Source organism: Callorhinchus milii, unplaced genomic scaffold, assembly GCF_018977255.1.
Source record: "Callorhinchus milii isolate IMCB2004 unplaced genomic scaffold, IMCB_Cmil_1.0 Scaffold18, whole genome shotgun sequence".
Taxonomy (NCBI): Eukaryota; Metazoa; Chordata; class Chondrichthyes; order Chimaeriformes; family Callorhinchidae; genus Callorhinchus; species Callorhinchus milii.
The window spans coordinates 2904825-2926693 of record NW_024704759.1 but is presented as its reverse complement, the minus strand read 5'-3'; the positions used below and the strand labels follow the sequence as shown (position 1 = coordinate 2926693).

General features: G+C 45.1%; 1 protein-coding gene across 1 annotated transcript in view; it reads right to left on the bottom strand.

Annotated features, from left to right (window-relative positions):
• Nucleotides 1-21384, bottom strand: part of LOC103173111 (ASXL transcriptional regulator 1) — a 35554-nt gene extending 14170 nt beyond the window's left edge. Inside the window, exons 1-6 of the mRNA XM_007885779.2 lie at nucleotides 21303-21384; nucleotides 12308-12390; nucleotides 10180-10182; nucleotides 3574-3682; nucleotides 2819-2939; nucleotides 1143-1249 (exon numbers count right to left, since the gene is read on the bottom strand). Coding sequence (XP_007883970.2) covers nucleotides 1143-1249; nucleotides 2819-2939; nucleotides 3574-3682; nucleotides 10180-10182; nucleotides 12308-12390; nucleotides 21303-21371 — 492 coding nt within the window. The 5' untranslated portion in view covers nucleotides 21372-21384. The remainder of the gene's footprint in view (nucleotides 1-1142; nucleotides 1250-2818; nucleotides 2940-3573; nucleotides 3683-10179; nucleotides 10183-12307; nucleotides 12391-21302) is intronic.
• Nucleotides 21385-21869: the final 485 nt, after the last annotated feature.

The window sequence follows — 21869 nt, the reverse complement described above, 5'->3', positions numbered from 1 at the left end:
GTCGGATGGTGCTCATTTTCTCCATCATTTCCTCTCTTCCCCCACCCATCACCTCCTTCAACCTTCAATCTGTATCCTTCTACAATTTGGCCCAGCCTGTGATTAGCTCGTGCTTTGCGTCAACAACGGGAGGGTGTTTGGAGGTGAGCATCGGGGTCTGAGACGCTGCCCCACGTGAGTGCTATATAAATACAAGCTGGTGGTGTTGTCCTTCCATTTCCTTTTTTGTTTGTGGTCAGTCGGGTGTCTCGACACACGGAAACCCATTTGAGAGAATCCAAACCAAATTTTTACAATAATGCAACACGATAGACAGCGTTGGCAGTAGAGAGGCACACGCACAACCACACACCAAACACACGTAAACACCACAGACAGCCACCTGCACACTCAAACCCACCCAACGCCCACACCCACCCACCCCTCCCACCCACCCAACCCCCCACGCAATGACCCCCACCACCACTCTCCCCACCCACCCACGCACGCAACCCCTCATGCAACTTGCCCCCCACCACCACCACTTCCCTCCCTCCGCGTTGAGGACGAGGGATTCAGACAGACAGACATCAAAGCCCTCACTTCAGAGACACTTGAGATGGTCAGAAACTGGATACGTAAAAGTCACTCACACAGGTTTCAAATTGTGTTTCATTTTAAGCCACGCCGCAAGCCAAAGTTTCTAAAAGAGGTGAGCATGATAGGAAGCATGAAGCAACTTGGTTGGGGATGGGGTGGGGGAGTTTTTAAAAGTCTTTACAGCTGGCAAGTTTCACAGCATCTCCCACTGAAAGTCACACGAACACAAAGATGAAAGTGCACACAGATAAACATTCAAGTGATTAATAACAACAACAACTTGAATTTATATAGCACGGCTCACGTAGAGTAGTGTCTCAGAGTGCTTAACAGGGAAGCATTTGGAGATGTCTCAACGACGTGATAAGGCGCTGCATCAAATGTAAGCAACATAATCAACATCGGATCCCACCCCCAAGCCTGTAAAGGAGGATGGCTTGTTGCCCTCTGCCCAAGACTGGGAGGGGGATCTTCTCCTTCCCCCCTACCTCCCCCCCACCCCCAAAAAAACCCACAATCCTATTTTGTGCTCAATTTCAATGACTTCCCAGGACGTCACTTACCTGCTGAGCTGCTTTGTGGCTGCCATGTTTCCCAGGCGACACCTGCTTGGCTTGAACCTCAGTGGAACACGACGCATTGGAGGAGGTCTCATCGGACCCGGGCGAGACTGGGTACAGAGTGGGAGACAGAAGGAAGGTTCAGTGGGTAGATGCCCCATCCACAGAAGGACGCCCTGCAGCGTTTCGCAAGACTTACTGCAGAGTGTTCCGATTGTGTTTTGCAGGCGGCCAGTTTGCGCACCGCAATATCCCACAAACGGCCACAAAGCGAATGATCAATTCTATCTGGGGAATTGTGGGCCAGGATGCTGGGAGAGAAACTCCCTTCTCTTTTCAAATAGCGGCTTGGAATCTTTAACGTCTGCACGATTCTGTTCTGGAGTCACTCTCGCTCTCCCGACCCACGCTCCAATCCCTCCCTCCCTCCCTCTCCGTAGAAAGACCCATCTTAGCAACCGCGCTTTGAGCCACCTTTCCTCATTGTGGGACACAGCTGTGAGCAACTGGCTGCCGCTTTTCACCCGCAAAATATGCGATCAACTCGCTTTACAGTATATTCTGTGAAGAGCTTTAAGGCGTCTCGACGACATAAGGCACTGTATCAAATGCAAGGATTATTATTATTCTCTCCTCCCTCCAACCCACCAAGTCTCCCAGTTGGCTCAGCAAAGTGCTTCGAGTCATCCTCCAGACATGAATGGCAAAGTATAAAGGCAAATTGTTGCTATTGTTGTTGCATAAAGAAAATAAAAGAATCAAGCATAGATGAAGGATAGAATTTTGGAAATCAAAAAGAAATGCAGGAGCAACTACTGAATTCATTGATTGGAACTTTTCCAAAAATAACTCCACAAATCGATGCCAGAGTCAGTCAAATTGCTTTTAAATGTAACGCAGTAAATCAACACAGCCGCTGTGCTAACAGTTTATTGCAGTGAATAAACCTGTTCTTGCTACACCGTGAAGTTGCCATGTTAGGGAGTTTTTAAAACAAAGCTGGGAAGCTTTGTAAATCATAGACGGGAGTCGAGAGAGAAAAAAAATAACATTTCACTCGCCTCCACCCTGCCTTAAAAAGAAATGCCGCTGATGACAGTTACAAAGTCTTCTATTTTAAAACAAAAAAATCTTTTGGGGCAACGCTCTGAATGGATCGTAAAGCGCTGGAGCTCTGGGCTCATTAAACAAAGCAAAAATATTATTCCCGGTTTTGTGAAGGGTAATAATAATAATCCTTGCATTTAATATAGCATCGCTGAGTTGTTTCAAAGTGCTTCACAGGATATACTGTAAAGTGAATTGACTGTATGTTTTGTTGGCAAAATGCAGCAGCCAATTGCGCACAGCAGTGTCCCAAAAACAGTCATGGATCGAGTGACCAAATTATTATTTACGTTTTGTTTGGAAGGATTATTATGCCCGGAAAGCAATCCACCAACTGATTGCCAACCGGGTTCCTGCTTACTGCTAGGTAAACAGAGGTGTGTGGAGTAAGGAAACTTGTCTAAGGTTTTGCCCCGTACAGGAATCAAACCCAGGTGCTCTCAAACCGCATAGGATGAACCTTTACACGATGAAGGTAGGAATTTGCGTCGCAGTTAAGGTTGTGACAGCGACAGACAGGGTTTCGTTGCTTTGGACCCTCGCAGCTACAATTAGGCCTCATTGCCACCTACCATCATTTTCCTCTCCTGTGGTACTTGTTTCGTTGGAATCGCAGCTCTCCAAGTCAGGTCCGTCTTCGTAACCCTCGCCATCACCAATGGGGATGTTTTTGGACCACAACAACGCGTCCTTCTAAACGGAGCAGAAATGATTATAGAAAAAAAAGTTATCTCCTGATGGAAGTAAAGTAGCCAAACCAAGTCCCCTCGGTTCCGTGAAGCCGGTTTGTGGCTGAAGGAAGCTTCTAGCCCACTCGGTGTCAAACACAGAGCTGTGGTGGGTTGGACACCAACTCGCCTGGAAGCGTTCTGGGATGCTGCTCTGTGCAAGGGGCGCTATAAAAATGTAAATTGTTGTTGGCAGTCAGTCGGTCACTCACGAGCCTTGCTGGCTATGACTCTGTTTGCAATTGCTCGCGAATTATAACCCAACAGACATGTTTTTAGGACCCCTCTGACAAAAGAAAAGAAAAACATGAGCTAGCAAAAAGAGAGGCCAGAAAAACAACCGAGCCTGACTCCTAGCCATCCTGGCACAAATCCTCAACAACAACTTACATTTACATGGCAGGCTGGTGTCTCAGAGCACAAACCTCACACAGTTTAAACAGGTCCCGGTTGAGGGGACGGTCGGAAGTGATGACAGAGAACAAAAGCACCTCTCAGATGATAACAATGGCAATACAGCATCAATTCACAACATTTCCATGGCATTCAGACGCCCGGTGAACTCGGCATCATTGGAAATCCAAACCCCAAATTCCTACCTTCAGAGTGTAAAGGCCCATCCTCCCCGGGAGCCTGTAAAACATGCCATCGTCCGCGCGCGAATTGGTGTGAAGCATTGCGTTCAGGCAGGCCAAAGGAGAGGTACCACTGGAGGAAGAGTAAAGAAACAGAGTTAACAAGGCAGCTGTTAGCCTGGCCTGGATCAACGCGCTCTAGTGTTCTTATTCCCCCAACAAATTTTTTTTTAAAAAAAGTGAATTACGCCACAATTGCTTTGACCCAACAGTGCCAAGTCTCAGCTACAATCAACTGTCTCATCAAGTGCTGCCTTGTTCGTTGGTCAGGCTAGCTCAGTCAGTAGCACTCTTGTTCCCAGTCAGAAGGCTGTGAGTTCAAGCCCCCATGTCACAGTCTAGGCTGCCGCTCCAGTGGAGTACTGGGATTGGTTGGGTTTGGGGTGGGGAGGGGGTTGTAAAGGTCGGGGTGTGCTGTACTGTCAGAGGTGCCATCCTTCGGATAAGACAATGAACTGAGTCTCCATCTGCCTGCTCAGACCCTGAAAGATCCCGTGGCACTATCTCAAGTTTCTTCCAGTGTTCTGTCTATCAATCCACACGTACCCCTTCCCTCACCCAATAACAAAAATGGCTGTTTGTGGGACAACGCTGTGCGCATGTTGGCTGATGCATCCACCTACAAAATACAGACACTACACTTTACTGTAAACTCCTGTGAAGTGCTTTGAGACATCAATGACATGATAATGTCACTCAAAGGGGGTGAAAAAAAATTGAGCTGCAAAAATAACTATCTCCCCGCAATCCTATATAGACGTATCCCTGTTATGCGAATAATAATCCTTGCATTTGATATAGCACAGTATTACATCACGTTCCAAAGCACTTCGTAGGACATACGGTAAAGTCGATTGACTGTATTTTGTGGGCAAAACGTGGCAGCCAATTGTGCACAGCAGTGTCCCACAAACATTCACAGGCTAAGACTTGATGAAATTTTAGGCTTCTAGTTTCTAAAGTGTACTGAAACGCTTGCCCTGACCAACAATCCTCCCAGATTAAAGATTGGCCATATGCTTTGTGGCTGTTTGTGGGACGTCGCTCTGCTCGCGCAAAATGGCCTACAAAATGCTTCTTACAGTACACTTTAGAGTAACTCCTGTGAAGAACTTCAAGACATCCTCTGGATTTGAAAGACGATGTATCCAATGCAACGATTATCATTGGGAAACTCACCATCATTAGCAAAGGACACAAGTAAAACTGCTACTTGTAAATCTATTATGCGCTTCCTACCGACACGAAAGGCGCTATATCAAATGCAAGTATTATCGTTATTACAAATGAAAAAAAACTTTCTTAAATGATGGATATTGGGGGATACGAGAGAAAATAAAACAAAATAGTATTGTGGTTCGACGAAGAGACGTGGACTATTCGAAATGTCTACAACACTTCCTGTGCTTTGCTAGTTTACTGCTTGCAGCCGCCCAGTTAAAGCATTCAGAGCCCGAGGGTGTCTCTTGCGTATAAAAACGTATCCTACAACAAGCAGGAGGTGACAGAGCCAGACACAAACAAGCATTCAAAGCCTTTGGAGGGTGGGAGGAGGGAAAAGTTAAAAAGCGTCAACAATAAAATGATATGGACTTTCTTTAAAATATATCAACTATTTTAAGAAGGAAGAGAGGGCTATGGGAAAGCGGTGGAAGTTCATATGGGGAGTATAAGCTGTACAGGTTCTGTGAAACAAAAGTAGGTAAGAAATAAAGTTGATACTTTTAGTCCCGAGTCCATCTCATTAATGAACCATGGAGGGAAAGAGGGGACAGAAAACAACAGCCCGAGTAATTTTGATTAATAGTAAAATTCACCTGCGGTACTCGATCATAAAAGGATTTACCATTAAAATTTGCACTGCGCAATTACATCAAAGTTCAAGAAAACCCATGCATTAGCAATGTATCTTGCCTGGGTTTTGTGCCGTTTGACAAACAGGCACGCAAAGGAATAATGCAACAGTAGGGCTTTTTTTTAAAAAAAGAAACAAGGTACATTAAACTTATTTACCTAGTGGCTTGCGGGTTTAAACAAAATGGTCTCAAAGTGCTCTGGCAGAACGATGTGAGTTAGGCATAGATTAACAGGGAAATTAGACAAGAAATGAAAGTGAACTCTTTGGAGATGAACCAAACTCAAAGCTTCACAACCAAAGTTAACACAGGGCCAAGGTTGGGAACATGGGTGAAAATTGGGCAGATCTCTCTAGCTAGTTTCTGGGACTTTGATAAAGTCCAGGGTTTATAATAATAATAATCCTTGCATTTGATATAGCGCCTTATCACGTCTTCGAGACGTCTCAAAGCGCTTCACAGAATATACTGTAAAGTGAATTAACTGTGTTTTGTGGGTGAAACGCGGCAGCCAATTGCACACAGCGGTGTCCCACAAACAGTCGTGGATTGAGTGACCAAATTCTTTTTTTTGTTTTAAAGAAGTTTTTTTTTAAAAAAAAAACACAGCTGGTTTTCGAGCCAACTTCACTCACAAACGCACACCTTTACTCCCAGCTGCTGTACCAGACCAGACACCCCTTCCTAAGTGAAACCAGACCCGCGGGGGGAGGGGGGGGAAGAAACTACAAACACACACGACCTCATATGGAAGCAACGTAGAGAGAAAGATAAATCCAACAGTGAGTTTGGACTGAAAGGCGAGTAGGGAATGTTTGGTGTGGCGAGAGGGTGAATCACTAAGGTGTAGCTTTTTGTTTGATGAGTGGACAAGCGAGATGAAGTGTAAAAGCGATATAAACAGCAGCGTTTGCTACAATGTTCTCCGCATGGCTTCAGCGAAGTGTCGGACACGTATTTATTGCGAGTGCTGGATGTAGTTCACAGTGGATAGCAGGTGGTGAACAATGAATTACACAGCAATAATTCAAACCAATTCTGGAAGCAAACCACACAAGCAAAAGAAGCAGCAGTTTATAGGAGTAGGAGCAGAGCCTGGTCCACAAATTACTGCCCTCAAATCCTCTAGAAAGCACCTCACTGCCTTAGTTATAGTGTGTCTTTTTTGTGCAAAATGCTATTTGATCTTTTTGCTGAATGGTTGGTCTGGGGAGAGGAGGTGCCGTGGAGCTTCGAGAATATAAATTGGGAGAGGTTTTAACCGGTGCTACAGCAAAGGAACAGGAGTGGGCCATTCAGCCCCTCGAGCCTATTCCACCATTCGATCTGTAGCTCAACTCCAAAATAAAAATGATCAGAATAATAAGTTGCACCTTTAGGCAGCATTTAAAAGCACCAGCAAACAATTGTCTCAAAAGTACAAATGATCAGAAATAAAGGAAATGCTGTTATAATCAGAAAACACAGCGGCCAATCTGTGCCAGCAACGAGCTACGATGAGATGAGCGGCTAATTAATATGAATTGGGGGATAAGTTTGAAATGGGGGGGGGGAGAAGCGGTAGAAAAGGGGGGAGGTATATATATTTAATGTGTATATAAATATATATATATATCAATAAAAAAGGAGATATACTCCACGTTTCTTTGAAATAGCAACTGCGCTTCCACCTGAATTACAAGGCAGATAAAACCTAAATGTAAAACAATCAAAGAATAGCACGATTTTGAAGGAAACTTAAAAAAAAGTTGATTTGGTATGGCACCTCGGGCGGATGTACCAAAGCGCTTCAGGTATAGTAAAACGTAGGGGCAGACAGGAGCTTGGCTGTTAAAGCCAAGCCGCCACAGGCTACCGAGACCCTGATCCACACGTTCATCACATCCCGGCTTGACTACGCCAACTACCTGTTCACTGGACTTCCCAACGCTTCCCTCCATAAGCTGCAGATTATTCAAAACTCCACAGCTCATGCACTCTCCCCGACCAGGCTCCACGAACCAATCGCCCCCGTTCTTGACCGGCTTCACTGGCTCCCTATCCCTCAGAGAATCGAGTACAAAACCTTCGTTCTCACCTTCAAAGCCCTCCGTTGTCTTGCTTCCCTCTACCTCTCTGACCTCCTAACCGCCATATCAGCCTGTCGCTCGCTCCACTTGGCTTACTGTTACGGCCTGTTTTAGGTCCTCCGCATCTTCCTGCCCCACCATTGGTGGTCAGGCATTCAGCATCTCTGCCCCCACACTCTGGAACTCTATCCCGCAATCCCTCTGCCTCATCCCCTTTCTTGCCTCCTTCAAATCCCATCTGAAGACCTTTCTATTCGTTCGTGCCTTCAGCCACCCTCCCACCCCCACACCACCTGCTCTTCACCGTTCCTGACCCCAACTCCGAGGGCGGGTCCAAAAATCCTGACTGTCCAGGGCCCAGGGATGTGTTTCCGACATGAATGGCACTATACAAATGTAATTTGTTGGTGTTATTAATGCCTCGTCCAAAGGATGGCACTTCCGACAAGGCAGCGTTTCCCCAGCACTGGACTGCAAGCCTACACTAAGCGAGTTCAAAGTCCCAAGTTACATAGGCAACCCGGGCCAGCCACGTTTATATGCAATGAGTGAAATTATATCAAAACTTGGAAGGGAAACAAAAAAGGAAGGGGAAAGTAAATAAAGATGATACAAGAGCATTAAAAGCAGACAGTAAAGTGCAGTTGTATGCTACACATACAACCCCCTTGATAAAATTGTCCATTCATTTCATGGCTGTTTGTGGGACACGATCGCTTACAAATTGTACAATCATTACACTTTACAATAAATCCTGTTAGACACTTTGAGGAGTCCCCCCGTCCCCCCATATGAAAAGCGTATTATCAACACAAGGATTAATCAGCATCAATATCATCATAAATTTATTTCGCAGTGAGTTTTGGGTCAGCAATGCTGTGTCTAGTCTGAAGCATTAAACCCAAAACAAATCATCATTACTTCCTGAAACTAGATCAACATCAGTTTGACCCACTCCCTCTCTAGATGCTCTTAAAAGGATTTACCCCAATTCAACAACAACAACAACAACAAGATTCCATTTATAGAGCGCCTTTCACGTCAGGAGGACGTCCCAAGGCGCTGCACAGTTGGGTCATGACCCGAGCAGGGGGGAAATGGTCAGGGTGAGGGAGGGAAGGGAGGAGAGAGGAGGGGGAAATGGTCAGGGTGAGGGGAGGGAAGGGAGGGAGCGAGGAGGAGGAAGAGAGTCGAGAGGGGAGCTGAAGGCACGGTCAAATTCAAGGCAGATGGCGATTTTGCCGATCGTTGTGCACATAGTGTTGCCCTGCCCGCTTGAAAATGAGCCAAATGACCACAAACAAAATAATAACCCTGCTCCGTCCACACAAGCTACTTGCACAGACTGTGCAGTCACCCAGATACGCAGCGCTCAGCCAGTGCTGGCCACACATTTCAACCGCATGTTCCAATACACGGTGAAAAAGTTAATTGACCACAATTATGTTGCTTTGTAGCCATTGGGAAGTTAATGAAGCTTGCCCATGAAAACATTAGTATCCCAGAGCCTGTTCACCGGTCCAATTTTGTTCTGGAGAGTTCTTTTAAGTGTGCGGTTTGCGTGTTTATCATGGAAACCTTCACTGTTGCCACTTGTCGTGGGGGGTAGGGGTGGATCAAGTGCGACTGGCAAACTGGTTAAACCGCCATTGTCGGTGGGATGAGCTCATTGTTCGGCTTTCAGTAGTTCAGCATTAGGATTTGGGGGCAGTCCCAGTTTTAAAGCGTCAGCCTGGCTCAGTCAGAAGCACTCTCACCTCTGAATCAGAAGATTGTGGGTTTAAGCCCCTCTCCACCCCCCACTTTGTTGCGACTTTGAGCTCAGACAGTCTAGGCTAACACTCCAGTGCAGTGCTTGGGGGTGGGGGGGGGGGGGGGTTAGTGCATTGTCAGAGGCACTGCCCTTCATTTGAGACATTGAACAATGTCTCGTCTGGCTAAGACTTTAAAATCAATAGATGTTTCCTCTTGTGCAGATATCTAATAAAACATGGAGGTCGAATTATGAAATTGTGAAAGAAAATAAGTAGCATAATAACCTGCTCCGGTTATTCCCAGAATTTATACTGAAATATAGTGGAAGCCATAATTCTTCCAATTCAGCTCCTGTTAACTCTGGAAGTCAAAGCCCCAACGGGTATGGTGGTGCTGACTGGATAAGCAGTTGGAAAGCTTGCCAGACAGCAATGTCAATGGCAAGCTATGCGATTTTAGCTGGTAAAAGACCAACAGTTACCCCAACTCTGGGGTCCCTAAGCCTCGGCTCGTGCCAACCTGCGGCCAAATATCTCTTCGGGATTAGGAGAGCAGGATGTGTCCCTCCAGGGAAGAATACGCACATCCCATTCCAGACACAGGGCAATTTTCAAGTGTAGATGGATTCCACAAGTGGCGCCATCTGTCCGGTTTGGATACTCTTAAGTACAGTGATGGGTTTCCATGTGTATGCCAGATACCTGGCTGACCAAAACAATTGCTGAAATAACACATCAGTGGCCATTCGAATTAATCAATAACAACATCCAATTAATAATCGCCCATAACTTGAACCCTTGAAATTGCTAATTCCGTCCCCAGGTTTACTAGTGTGACTGACACAACAAGACACACATTCTAGTATCCACGACTGTATTAAAAATGCTTACCTTCTAAGACCATTGCATCAAGGATACAGCCATGTAAAAGGAAGAGAAGATTTTTAGTACATATTTATACAAATCATTCACATAGTTCTTTCGAAGAAACATTTGACAAGAGATTCCAGGATTGATAGGGGAACAACCGGCAATAGATTCAACAATTTTTAAAAAAAAACATACAATTATTTTCTAATAAGCGATTTTGGTAATCTGAATCATACATTTCTGGTTTCCCAAAAACAAGAAAATGGGTTAAAAGTGCACAACGGTAGCGTTGTTTCCCCCATCTTATGATGAAAGAGTGAACTTGAGTATTGTGTTAAAAAAAAGGGTTGCCCAATACAGGGCCAATGTCTAAATGCAGAATCTGACAGCCTCTGCCTAGTTAGATTTTTGCGTTTTCTGCGGCATTTGTCTCCATCCCTTTCAAAAATACTTCCACAAAATATACCTTTCGCCCACAAAACGTACAGTCAATTCACTTTATAGTTTATTCTGTGAAGCTCTTTGAGACGACTCAACAATGTGATAAGGCCTATATCAAACGCAAGAATTATGATTATTATTCCAACAGATTTTCAGAAATGGGTTGAGAAAAATTCTATATTTATAAATAATAATCTTTGCTTTTTGGGGGTTTAGTGCCTTATCACAACTTTGAAACAGCTCAAAGCGCTTCACAGGATATCCTGTAAAGTGAATTTACTGTATATTTGTGGGGGGAAAGCAGCAGCCAATTGCACAGTTGTGAATTGAGTGACCAAATAATAATAATTATTATTATAATCCCCAGAAAAGCGTTGTGCCAATCGACTAACAACCTGGCTCCTACTTACTGCTACGTAAACAGAGACTTGTGCAGTAAGGAAACTTGCCCAACATTTCTCTCTGCCGGAAATCGAACTCTGGTCCTCACTAACCTACAGGACTCCACAGCGCCTTTCACATCGGGAGGATGTCTCCAAGTGCTCAAGGCTTACTGACTGACCTGAGCTGGGGTGGGAATCGAGAATATCCCCGTTAGAGAACTTCAACCAAAACATGAACGCAAAATGCGTGCGTGGTATGCGTATGTGCAAGTGTTGTGTGGGGTTGGGGGGTGGGGATGGAGGACAAAAGCAAACATTTTTGGTACAAAGGAAACCCCTTTTAACTTGACACTAGCCCAACTTGGGTTCGATTCCCAGCAGGGCGAAACATTGGGCAAGTTTCCTTACTCCACACGCCTCTGTTTACCTAAGTAGGAACCCGGTTGTTAGTTGATTGGCAGGTGGGTTCTCCAGAGGTAACAATTCCTTCCAAAAAATATCGGTCACTTCAATCCACGATTGGTTGTGGGACACTGCTGTGCACAATTGGCTGCGTTTCACACACAATATACACAGTCAATTCACTTTACAGTATATCCTGTGAAGCGCTTTGAGATGTCTCAAAGATGTGATAAGTTGCTATATCCAAAGCCAGGATTATTATTATTTATCACTTAAGACATCAATCATCGCTATCAAAGCATCATTTATCTATCATTTATCATTTATACATGTGCCTAACTCACCACACCGGATAAATCGTCACTGACCCATTTTCCTATGGAGTGACGAGTTATCAGGAATTAGTTTACTGTGGTTTTTTTTAACTCCCTTGTTCCAACCAAATTGAATTTGCTGTTGACGTTAATGAAAGCCAAGGAGAGGCATCAGCACTAACCCTAGGCTCCCATTTAGAAGATGTGGGTTGTAATTTCAACCTTGAATGACATTTAAGCTAAGGCGGGGTCGAGAGTATTGGTAACCGGGGCTGCTCACTCGATGTAACCAAGTGTTACCGCGATGGGACAGGAGAGGAAGAGAATACATGCAGTTATAATGGTGGATGGAGAGAAGGGAGCCAGCGGGCGGGGGGAGGAGGGTAGAATTCCTGACAAACTGTGCGTGTATGTGGAGAATGAGAATTAACAAAATCCCTAACAATTATTTTCATGCTGCTGAGAAAATAAGTTGGGTCTCTCACTCTCTCTCCCTCCCCTGTTCCCCCCACCCCCACTGCCCCCAATTCGCTTTTGCTATCCATCTTATTAAGAAAAAAAACATACACTCAGCATTTTTCTGGTGTGTAAAAAAAATTGAGAACTGACCTCATTTCCTTCAGCCTTTCGGTCTCTATAACGTGGAGAATCTGTTTAGGAGTCATTGGAGCGTCGGAATAATTTTCCAGCACCTGCGGACAGATACACACTGAAATCTAAGTCAACCATTAGACAGCATAACACACACATACCCCCACCCGTTTCTGTCGACATTGTGGAAACCAAGCAAATTTTGTCAACATAAACAGTAATAACACAATACACGTACTGCTGTTGGGGATTCGAAAAATTTGCAGTATTTTGCCAACATATGACATTTTGCCAATGTAAACGGGTTCAAGGGAAGTGGGTAGCACTGTATATGAACCCCCCCCCCCCACACACACACACAATCATGCATGAGAAATTAGGTTCTTAACACAGGTCTTTTTTCAGTACACTTTACAGTCAATTTTCACATCACAAGAATTACAGACAACGATGAACAATATATAGGTGACGAATGCACATCATAATCGCAATTTATAACCTTAGGACATCCCGAAAAAGACCGAGAGCAGGAGATGAAGAATAGAAACGCTCTGACCTCGGGCACTAGCAGGCGAATCACACTGCAAAAAGGCAGCATCAACAACAATGCATAACTACTTATTAGTAGCCCACACTTCAATAGAATATCTTCTGGCTTTGCCGAAAAACACAAAAGGGAAAAAAAACGACCCACAACAACTCCAACTTGTATCAAAGCTTTTTTTTAAAAAAAAATGCTGATGTTGATAAAGCGCTGTACTACTACTAATAATCCTTGCATTTGATATAGTGCCTTGTCACATCTTCGAGACGTCTCAAAGCGCTAATACTGTAAAGTGAATTGACTGTATATTTTGTGAGCAAAACGCGGCCGCCAATTGCGCACAGCAGCGTCCCACAAACAGTCATGGATTGAAGTGACCAATTTATTATTATTATTTCATGCAATAATAATTTAGTAGTAACAGTTTATGTAATAGTAATCCTTGCATTCGATACAGTGCCTTATCACATTGTTGAGGCGTCTCAAAGCGCTTCCCAGAATTGACTGTATATTTAGCTGTAGTTTGTAGCAAGCAAACTATTGGATCACAAGTTGTCTTAATGCACGCAGAAACTGAGAAATGCACGTAGTTTTGCGCCGTTCCTCCTCCCCCCACCAAACACACATATTGGTTTACTACCTCCCCCCTCCCCCCACCCAAACACTCTCCCTTTGGAATTTCCACGCATCGCAAGAGTCTGTTATCTGCCCCAAGCAAACATTCTTCGTGAGCACCACCAGAACAGTAAAGAGAAGGAGGAGTAAGGAATTAAATGCCTTCAGGCGAAAAGTTAGTCACCCAGCTTCACACCAGCACGGCAGGCCAGCCATTAATGCGACTGGGAGACATTGAAGTCTACTCTCATGCCTAGTTAAATAATAATAAATAATAATTCTTGCATTTGATTTAGAGCCTTATCATGTCTTTGAGGCGTCACAAAGCGCTTCACAGAATACATTGCAAAGTGGAACGACTGGGCATTCCATGGGAGAAATGCGGCCGCAATCATACACAGCAGCGTTCCACAAACAGTCGTAGACTGAATGACCAAACCATTGTTTTTTTTAAAAAAAGGGATTTTTACCCCTGGAAAAATGATCTGCCAATCGACTAACAACCAGGTTCCTACTTACTGCTAGGTAAACAGTTGGTGATGACAAAGAAGATACCAGAGAAAAGTACTCAGTGAAGGGCAGACAGATCTTTTAAATCAATTGAAGCTCATTTTGCTGACCCGTCAGTGTCAGCATCTTTGAACTCACAGTTCAGGTTGATACTCCACAGTGTGGTACTGGGAGGATGAGGAGTTAAACTGAGGCTTCATTTGCCTGCTCAGGTGGTTGTTAAAGGTCCAACAACAACAAATTACATTTGTAAAGGGCCTTTCACATCGTGAGGACCTCCCAAGGCACTGAACAGTGTGTGATTTGCACCTGAACTGGGGGTTGGGATCAGGGAGAGTGGAGGGCAGGGGTAGGAGAGTGGCCAAAGGCGCGGTCTTGAGACATGCTTTGAAGGAAGCGCGGGAGCAAGACAAAGGGACTGAGATGGAGTTCCAAAAGATGGGGCAGAGAGGCTGAACGTCCGACCAACAATGATGGGACGGGCCAGGCGGGAGACACGGAGCAGGCCGGAGCCTGCTGAGCAGACTGAGCGGACAGGTTGGTATGGGGTTAGCAGATTCACAAAGGTGGGAAGGAGCAAGGCCGCGGAGGGCCTTGAAGACAAGGATTTTGAACTCTATCTTCTGCATTTATATAGCGTCCCTCACGCGGGGTTGCGCCCCAGAGTCTCCAATGATACCATTTGAAAGCAAAGAGCAGGGAGCTTCTTCCCTTGTCCTGGCCCAACAATCCCCATTTCCATCTCTCCCACACATCACCAAGACAATGAGTTGCCAGAAAATAATCTGAAGATCTTGGATATAACCCAACATAATTTGACTCAACTAGGTGCTGCCTTTAATCACCTGATGAGCATTAAGTGGAAAGTACAGAACAATTGTGATGAGTGTTGTCCTGTCAGAACACTTAGTTTAGGGGATGACCCTAAACTAAGAAAAGGTGCTGCCCCGAGTGAGCGAGCGAAATCTGGCCATCTCTTGGATCCAATAAGCAACACTGTTAACACACACACAAGCGCGCACACACGTACAACTACAAATTAATCTGTTTGAGCCACACAGGCAATTAACATATCTTGGTTCCTAATCTGCTTTGTGCACTGGGGACGGTCTGCGTCGTCAGTAATATTATTTAAGCGCATTAGTGAGGGCAACACTCCTGCACCCCTCCCGCTGCTACGCAGAGATAACACACAGGTGTAACTTTTGTTTTTGCTACCTTCACGTATATTTATTATATATATATATAAAAATCAATCATTTGAAAATAAGATGCCAAATCTAAACATTGTTGACTCAAACAGACTAGCTCCGATACCGATTGCTCACACTATCATTGAGCCCTCTCAAAGTTGCGTCTCCTTAAAATTTAATTACAAGAAATTCTTCAGGGAAATGGTTAATTACATGCCAACAATTTCAAGTCTTGCAATTTCAGCACCTTTCAAATCAGCCCTGGGACAGTGCAGCCCGTGCTACTGCAGAAAGGCTTTCACATGTGTACAGCATATGGCAATAACCGGGAATATTGCCATCCCAAACCACTCCCCTACACGAGCCACACGCTCACTTCAGAAGCAAAGGCAACTCTCGAGATGGAGGGGTCACGCAAAGTCAGGCTGGTTCAAATCGATAAAACTCTCGCCTCCTTGAGTCAGAAGGTTGTGGACTCGAGCCCCAGGTCAGGACTCTGAACTGTTACGGTCTATAGTAACATTCCAGTGGAGGGCTGCACTGTCAGAGGTCGGAAGGGAGGTTAACACCGAGATCTTGTCTGCCTATTCAGGTGGACGTTAAAGATGCCCTGGCACTACTCAACAAGAGCAGGGAATTTCTCCCGGTGTCCTAGCCAAGTATCTCCTTTAGATAAAATTGGTCATCGACTTCATTGACATTTTTGGGATGTTGCTGTGTGCCAATTGACTGCCATGGTCATCGACAAAATACACAAGTCTCTACAGTGCACGGTAAAATCCTGTGAAGCACATTTTGAGACAACTCGATGAGGCGCTGTATCAAACGCAAGGATCGTTACGTACGGTCTGGATTCCAATTTAGCTGATAAGTTGGACTCCATCATAGCTGATCAGTTGACAGTTGTCATTTGGAAGGCATGAGTAATGTTGAGAGAGAGAGGTAACCATCACAGAGCACGAACACTATTACTCGTTAGGACTAACTTGTGCTGAATAACCGTTCCTCATTAGAAACACCAAGCCAGTGACAAATTGTGAAACCCCCTCGAAATTCCTACAGCATAAACAACTCGAGAAAGGGTCTGCAAACCACTTGAAACACAAAACGTGTGCAAAGCGACATCGCTGAGTACCCACTGCAAGCAATCGCAAAATAAACTTTGAATTTCACACAATTGCTAAAAGCTCACTCAGCAATCTCTGTACGTGCGTCGCATCCACAAAATATAGAAACAAGCCATTCGCGTTTCGCCCACAAAATACGCAATCAATTCACTTTATAGTATATTCTATCAAGCGCTCTGAGACGTCTCGAAGACGTGATAAAGCGTATATCAAATGCAAGAATTATTATTATTATCCCTACCCCCTACCAGCCCTCAATAACATCCATTTCTAGAAATGTTATTCAGAGAAGAGATTCTCAGTTAAGATGACACAGAATGTTGCAGCAACAAAATAAGCCATTCGGCCCAAACAGTCCGTACCGATGTGTGTACTCCACCCCTCGTAATCCCACCCCCCCATTTCGCCCTCCACCTACCCCTCGCTTTCCTTCTTCCAGAGGAAGATAAACGTTGAACATCGAAAATAAATGAATAAAAAAATGCAACCGAACAATTTTGTGTTCTTTGAGAAAGCTAGTTTGGGGTTTCTACATATCTAACAAGGAGACAATTTGGATTTTAATTAAATAAGACACACCCCACCCCAAAATAAAATCAGACTGGAACAATAAAAAAGGACTGGGTGTACTACTCAATTACATTTTCGATTATATTTCCATTATTTTCCCCCCCAAAACGTCACAGTATTACAAGAAAAAAAATTATTTTAAGAACACTGGTAATTTTCTGCCACGTCAACGGAAAGAGTGCAATGAGACGGACTTGAATGTACGGACAGAGAGGAGAGAAAAATGATTACAAAGCAGTAATCTAATAGAGGGGTTTAAATAATGCTGTAAAACAAGAAAACAGAATTCAGGAAGATTTGCGGCCGTTATGATTAGAGTGGGGGCAGGAAGGTTGAGGGCCCAATCCTGATGATGGCACATTTTTAAAAAAAAATATGGGATGGAGACGGTCGGCCAGGTCACCAGAATAAACTCTCGTCTCCTACGGTGCCCCGAGATCTTTAACATCCACCCGAAGGGGCAGACGGGACCGTGGTTTAATGTCTGATCCAAAGGACGGCACCTCCAACAATACAACGCACTCCCAGCACCGCATGAGTGTCAAGCCTGGACTACATGACTAGCAAGTAATTCCATTGGTTGCACACATCATCCACAATTTGTCTATAATTAAGTTAATCTGGAAAGGACTCCCTATACTGCATACGAAAGGGAACTGTGAAACTGACCAATAAATCTCAGTAAGACAGGAACAGGCTGGAGGAGTCCATTAGTCCATCCAATTTCCCAAAAGATTTCATCCACCCTTTGTCGCATTGTCCAATGACCTGAATGGGCGGTGCACAAACTGGCCACAGCATTCATCTACCAAACTCACAATCACTACACTTCACAGTATATCCCGCGAAGCGCTTTGAGGCATCTCAACGACATGAGAAAGTGCTGTATCAAATGCAAGACTTATTATTACGATAGAAAATTCTGTGAAGAGTCTTAAGACGTCCTCCCCAGACTTAAAAGGTCCTATATTAAAAGCAGGGAATGTTATAGCATTAATTATCATTTTAATTTCCAGGGACTCGAGTGTTTTGGAGCTTTGGTGTTCTCTTTGTTTGCCACTCGCTATTCTGGTCAAGTTGGTTCCACATGCCCGTCGCCTTTTAACTAAGAAAAACAATAAACTCAGAAAAATATAGGCAAGGTACATTAAACATTACAACATGGGAAGGTCAAGCACGCTTCCCAATAATCCATACATTCAACAGTGACCAAGCCCGCACTTTTATGCTCAAAACGCTCAATACAAAGGCAGCTAAAATATTGAGAGCAATTTAACAAGATTGTTCTAACACGCTCAGCAATTTCTGCCATCGACTATATTGGTTTACCATCGAACCCTTCTCTCACCTACAAAAGACACAGTCGCTACATTCTACAGTACATCCTGGGAAGCACTGCGAGACGTCTAGCGCAGATTTGAAAGTTGCTGCTGCTATCAAATGAAAGGATTATTTTTATTACAACATCATGGAGAACTACAAAATGCTGGTTACTTCTTGGAGCTAAATCTCAGGCGCCGACAGCATAACCATCCAAGGATGCTCACTCCAACTCACTGAGCCAGTCCGGAACCTTGGCATCTTGCTTGATTGACCCTCAGCTATTCTTTCTACCCCACAACCGTGCCATGACCTGCTCTGCCTTCCCCCACCTCCGCAACATCACCCGGTTCTGCCATTGTCTCATACCACAGGCCGCAGAGACCCTCATACACGCATTCAGAACGTCCAGGCTCGACTACGTAAACCCCTGCTTCTCGGCCTCCCCAACTCCTCCCTGAAGAGGCTGCAGATCATCCAGAACTCTGCAGTCCGTGTCCTCTCCCGCACCAGGTTCCACAACCCTATCACCCCCATCCTCGCCCGACTCCACTGGCTTCCCATCACACAGAGGATATAGTTCAAGATCCTGGTTCTCACCTTCAAAGTCCTCCATGGCTTTGCTCCTCCCTAGCTCTGCGACCTCCTAGCACCTTACCAACCTGCCCGCTCCCACCGCTCAGCGGGCTCCGGCCTGCTTCACGTAACCCACCTCGCCCGCCCCACCATTGGCAGACTCAGCCACCCTGCCCCCACCCTCTGGAACACCGTCCCGCAGTCCCTCCATCTTACCCCTTTCTTGCCTCCTTCAAGACCCGTCTCAAGACCCTCCTCATCAATCGTGCCTTCGATCACACTCCTTTCCCCCTGCCCTCCACCCTCCCCAACCCCGACTCCCAGCTCGGGTCAGAAACACTGATTGTCCAGCGCCTTGGCACGTTCTCCTGACGTGAAAGGCGCTATGCAAATGTAATTTTGTTGTTGTTGTTAACAACGTCCAAGCGCAGAGTGACACATTATCAGGGGGTTTGGATAATGAATTGCCAGTTACACTATCCCAGAGGGTAGAATGATTTAGAAACAGGAGCTCTGGTCTGCAATAATAAATAATAATAATCATTGCATTTGAGATCACGTCGTCGAGACGTCTCGAAACGCTTCACAGAATATACTGTGAAGTGAATTGACTGTATATTTTGTGGGCGAAATGCAACAGCCAATTGCGCACAGCAGCGTCCCACAAACAATCATGGATTGAGTGACCTAATTTTTTTAAAACAATTTTTAAAAAAAGGATTATTATCCCTAGAAAGCGTTCCCCTAATCGACTAAAAACTGGGTTCCTACTTACTGCTAGGTAAACAGAGGCATGTGGAGTGAGTAAACGTGCCTAAGGTTTCGCCCCGCCCGGGAATCGAACCTGGGTCCTCTTGCTCGTGAGGCGAGTGTTTTAAGCAGCGCTCTGTAGGACTCCTGTGTCCTAGGCAATGCCTAGCTTCTGCATGTAAAATACAAAAATTACTTGACAATAGAAATCAACTGGCAATCGGGAACTAGCTGGGCAAAAAAATTCTGCATTGCATTGATGCGGTGAAGGTGGGGGAGGAGTGGGGAAGAGAGATTCTCCTGGTTACACAAACACCAAAGCAAAAAGGAGTGATTGGACAAAACGGGGTTCGTGCAACTACACTGGATTGCTGGAGGCGCACAACAAGCTATCAGCCTGGTAGTGTTCTCACCTCCGAGTCTGAAAGTTGTGGCTTCGAGCCCCTTCCTCGGGACTTTGAGCTCACACAAACTCCGCTAACGCTCCAGCACTGTGCTGGGGCGAGTGTTGCATTATCGGAGATGCCGTCCATCGGATTAGATATTAAACCGAGATCCCACAGAGCAAACGTTAAAAGACACCACCCGAAAAGAGAAGGGAGTTCTTCCTGGAGTTCCAGGCCAACAAACACCCTGATAAAAAAAATTGTTCCCTCGCTTCATGGCCTTTTGTGGGGCATTGCTGTGTGCGCAAACAGGCTGCTGTGCCGGCCTACAAACATAGTCAACCGCACTATACAGGAAATAAATAATAATAATCCTTGCATTTGCAAATCCCGAGTCATCTCCGAGTCACTCACAATTTGCCCTACGCTGCACGGAGACACTCCGCCAGGTACGTCAAGACGTCTCGGGGCGGCGCTACATCAAATGCAAGGGTTGCAATAATAATAATAATCACAATAATAAATAACCAGTACGCACATCAACACCGAGCATATAATTTCGCCTACAAAATACAGTCAATAAATACTTTACAGTATATTCTGTGAAGCGCTTGAAGACATCTTGATGAAGTGATAAAGTGCTATACCGAATGTAAGGATTATTATTATTATATAAAGATGTTGCAAATGGATATCTATTAGCCAGTAAGGTATGCACACACATGATCTTTTCTTGGAAGCAGAACCCCTTTGCCACACCGTACCACCAACACCCACCCACCCCCTCCCTGTTCTCTCTACACAGAGCGGTAATTTAATAACAACAATAATAATAATCCTTGCATTTGACGTAGCGCTTCATCACGTCTCGGGAGATGCCTCAAAGCGCTTCGCGGAACGCACCGCAAAGTGAATCGACTGTGGGCGAAACGAGACATCAAACGCAAAGATAGATAAAAGAATAATAATCATAATAATCAATCAATCAATAATAACAGCGTGTGTGTGTGTCTGTGTGCGTGTGGGGCGGGCGGGCGGGCGGGAGGAGACAGGGCTGGACTGGACTGGAGTGTGACACGCATGACATACATGTGCCGGGTTTGGGCTTTTGTTGTGGGGAGGGTGGGGGGGGGGGGTACATTATTATTGTTATACAAACTAGAAGAGGAAGCCAACTCGGGCTCAGGAGCGCCCGCCCTCCACAGGGTCATGAACCCATTTCAAAATTGTTTCTTCTGAATGGAGCAAAGGGAATGGAACCATTTGCAAAAAAAAAAGCCACACACACACACACACACACCACACAATCACACACACACTCAACACAACAATAAATAAATATATACATATACATATATATATATAGATATCAACATAAAAAGATTTTTTTTTCTTTTCTTTTCTCTCTCTCTCTCTAGTTACCATGCGGGCAGCTTCAGCCCACGTGCGATCCTTCTTCTTCTTTTGCTGCTGCTGTTGCTTGTCTTTCATGGCTTTATTTTCCCCCTTTCTTTCTGTTCCTCTCCTCCTTTTCTTCTCTTCACTCACTCACTCCCTCCCTCTCTCTCTCTCTTTACCTCCCCCTCTCTCTAAAAAAAAAGGGTGTGTGTGTGTGGGGAGGGGAGGGTTGCAAGTGGAAGGAGAGACGTGGTGTTGTGTTGTGTTTTGTTTGACCCCCTTCTCCTCCTCCTCCTCTTCTTCTTCTCCTCCTCTTCCTCCTCCTCTCCTCCCCCCTTTTTTTAAAAAAAATTAAATTAAAAACAAATTTAAAAAAATAAACGAAGAGGGGAGGGAGGGAGAGGAGGGGAGGAGGGGTGGGTTGCAAAGGGTGTGTGTGTGTGGGGGGGGGGAGGGGGGGGAAGGAGGGAAGGGGGTAAAGGAGAAAAGAGGCTCAGCTGAAAAAAAATAAAAGGGAGGAGGGAGGGAAGGAAGAGAGGAAGGGGGCTTTGCACATAAAAGAAAGGAGAAAAACGGGGAGAAGGAGAAAAT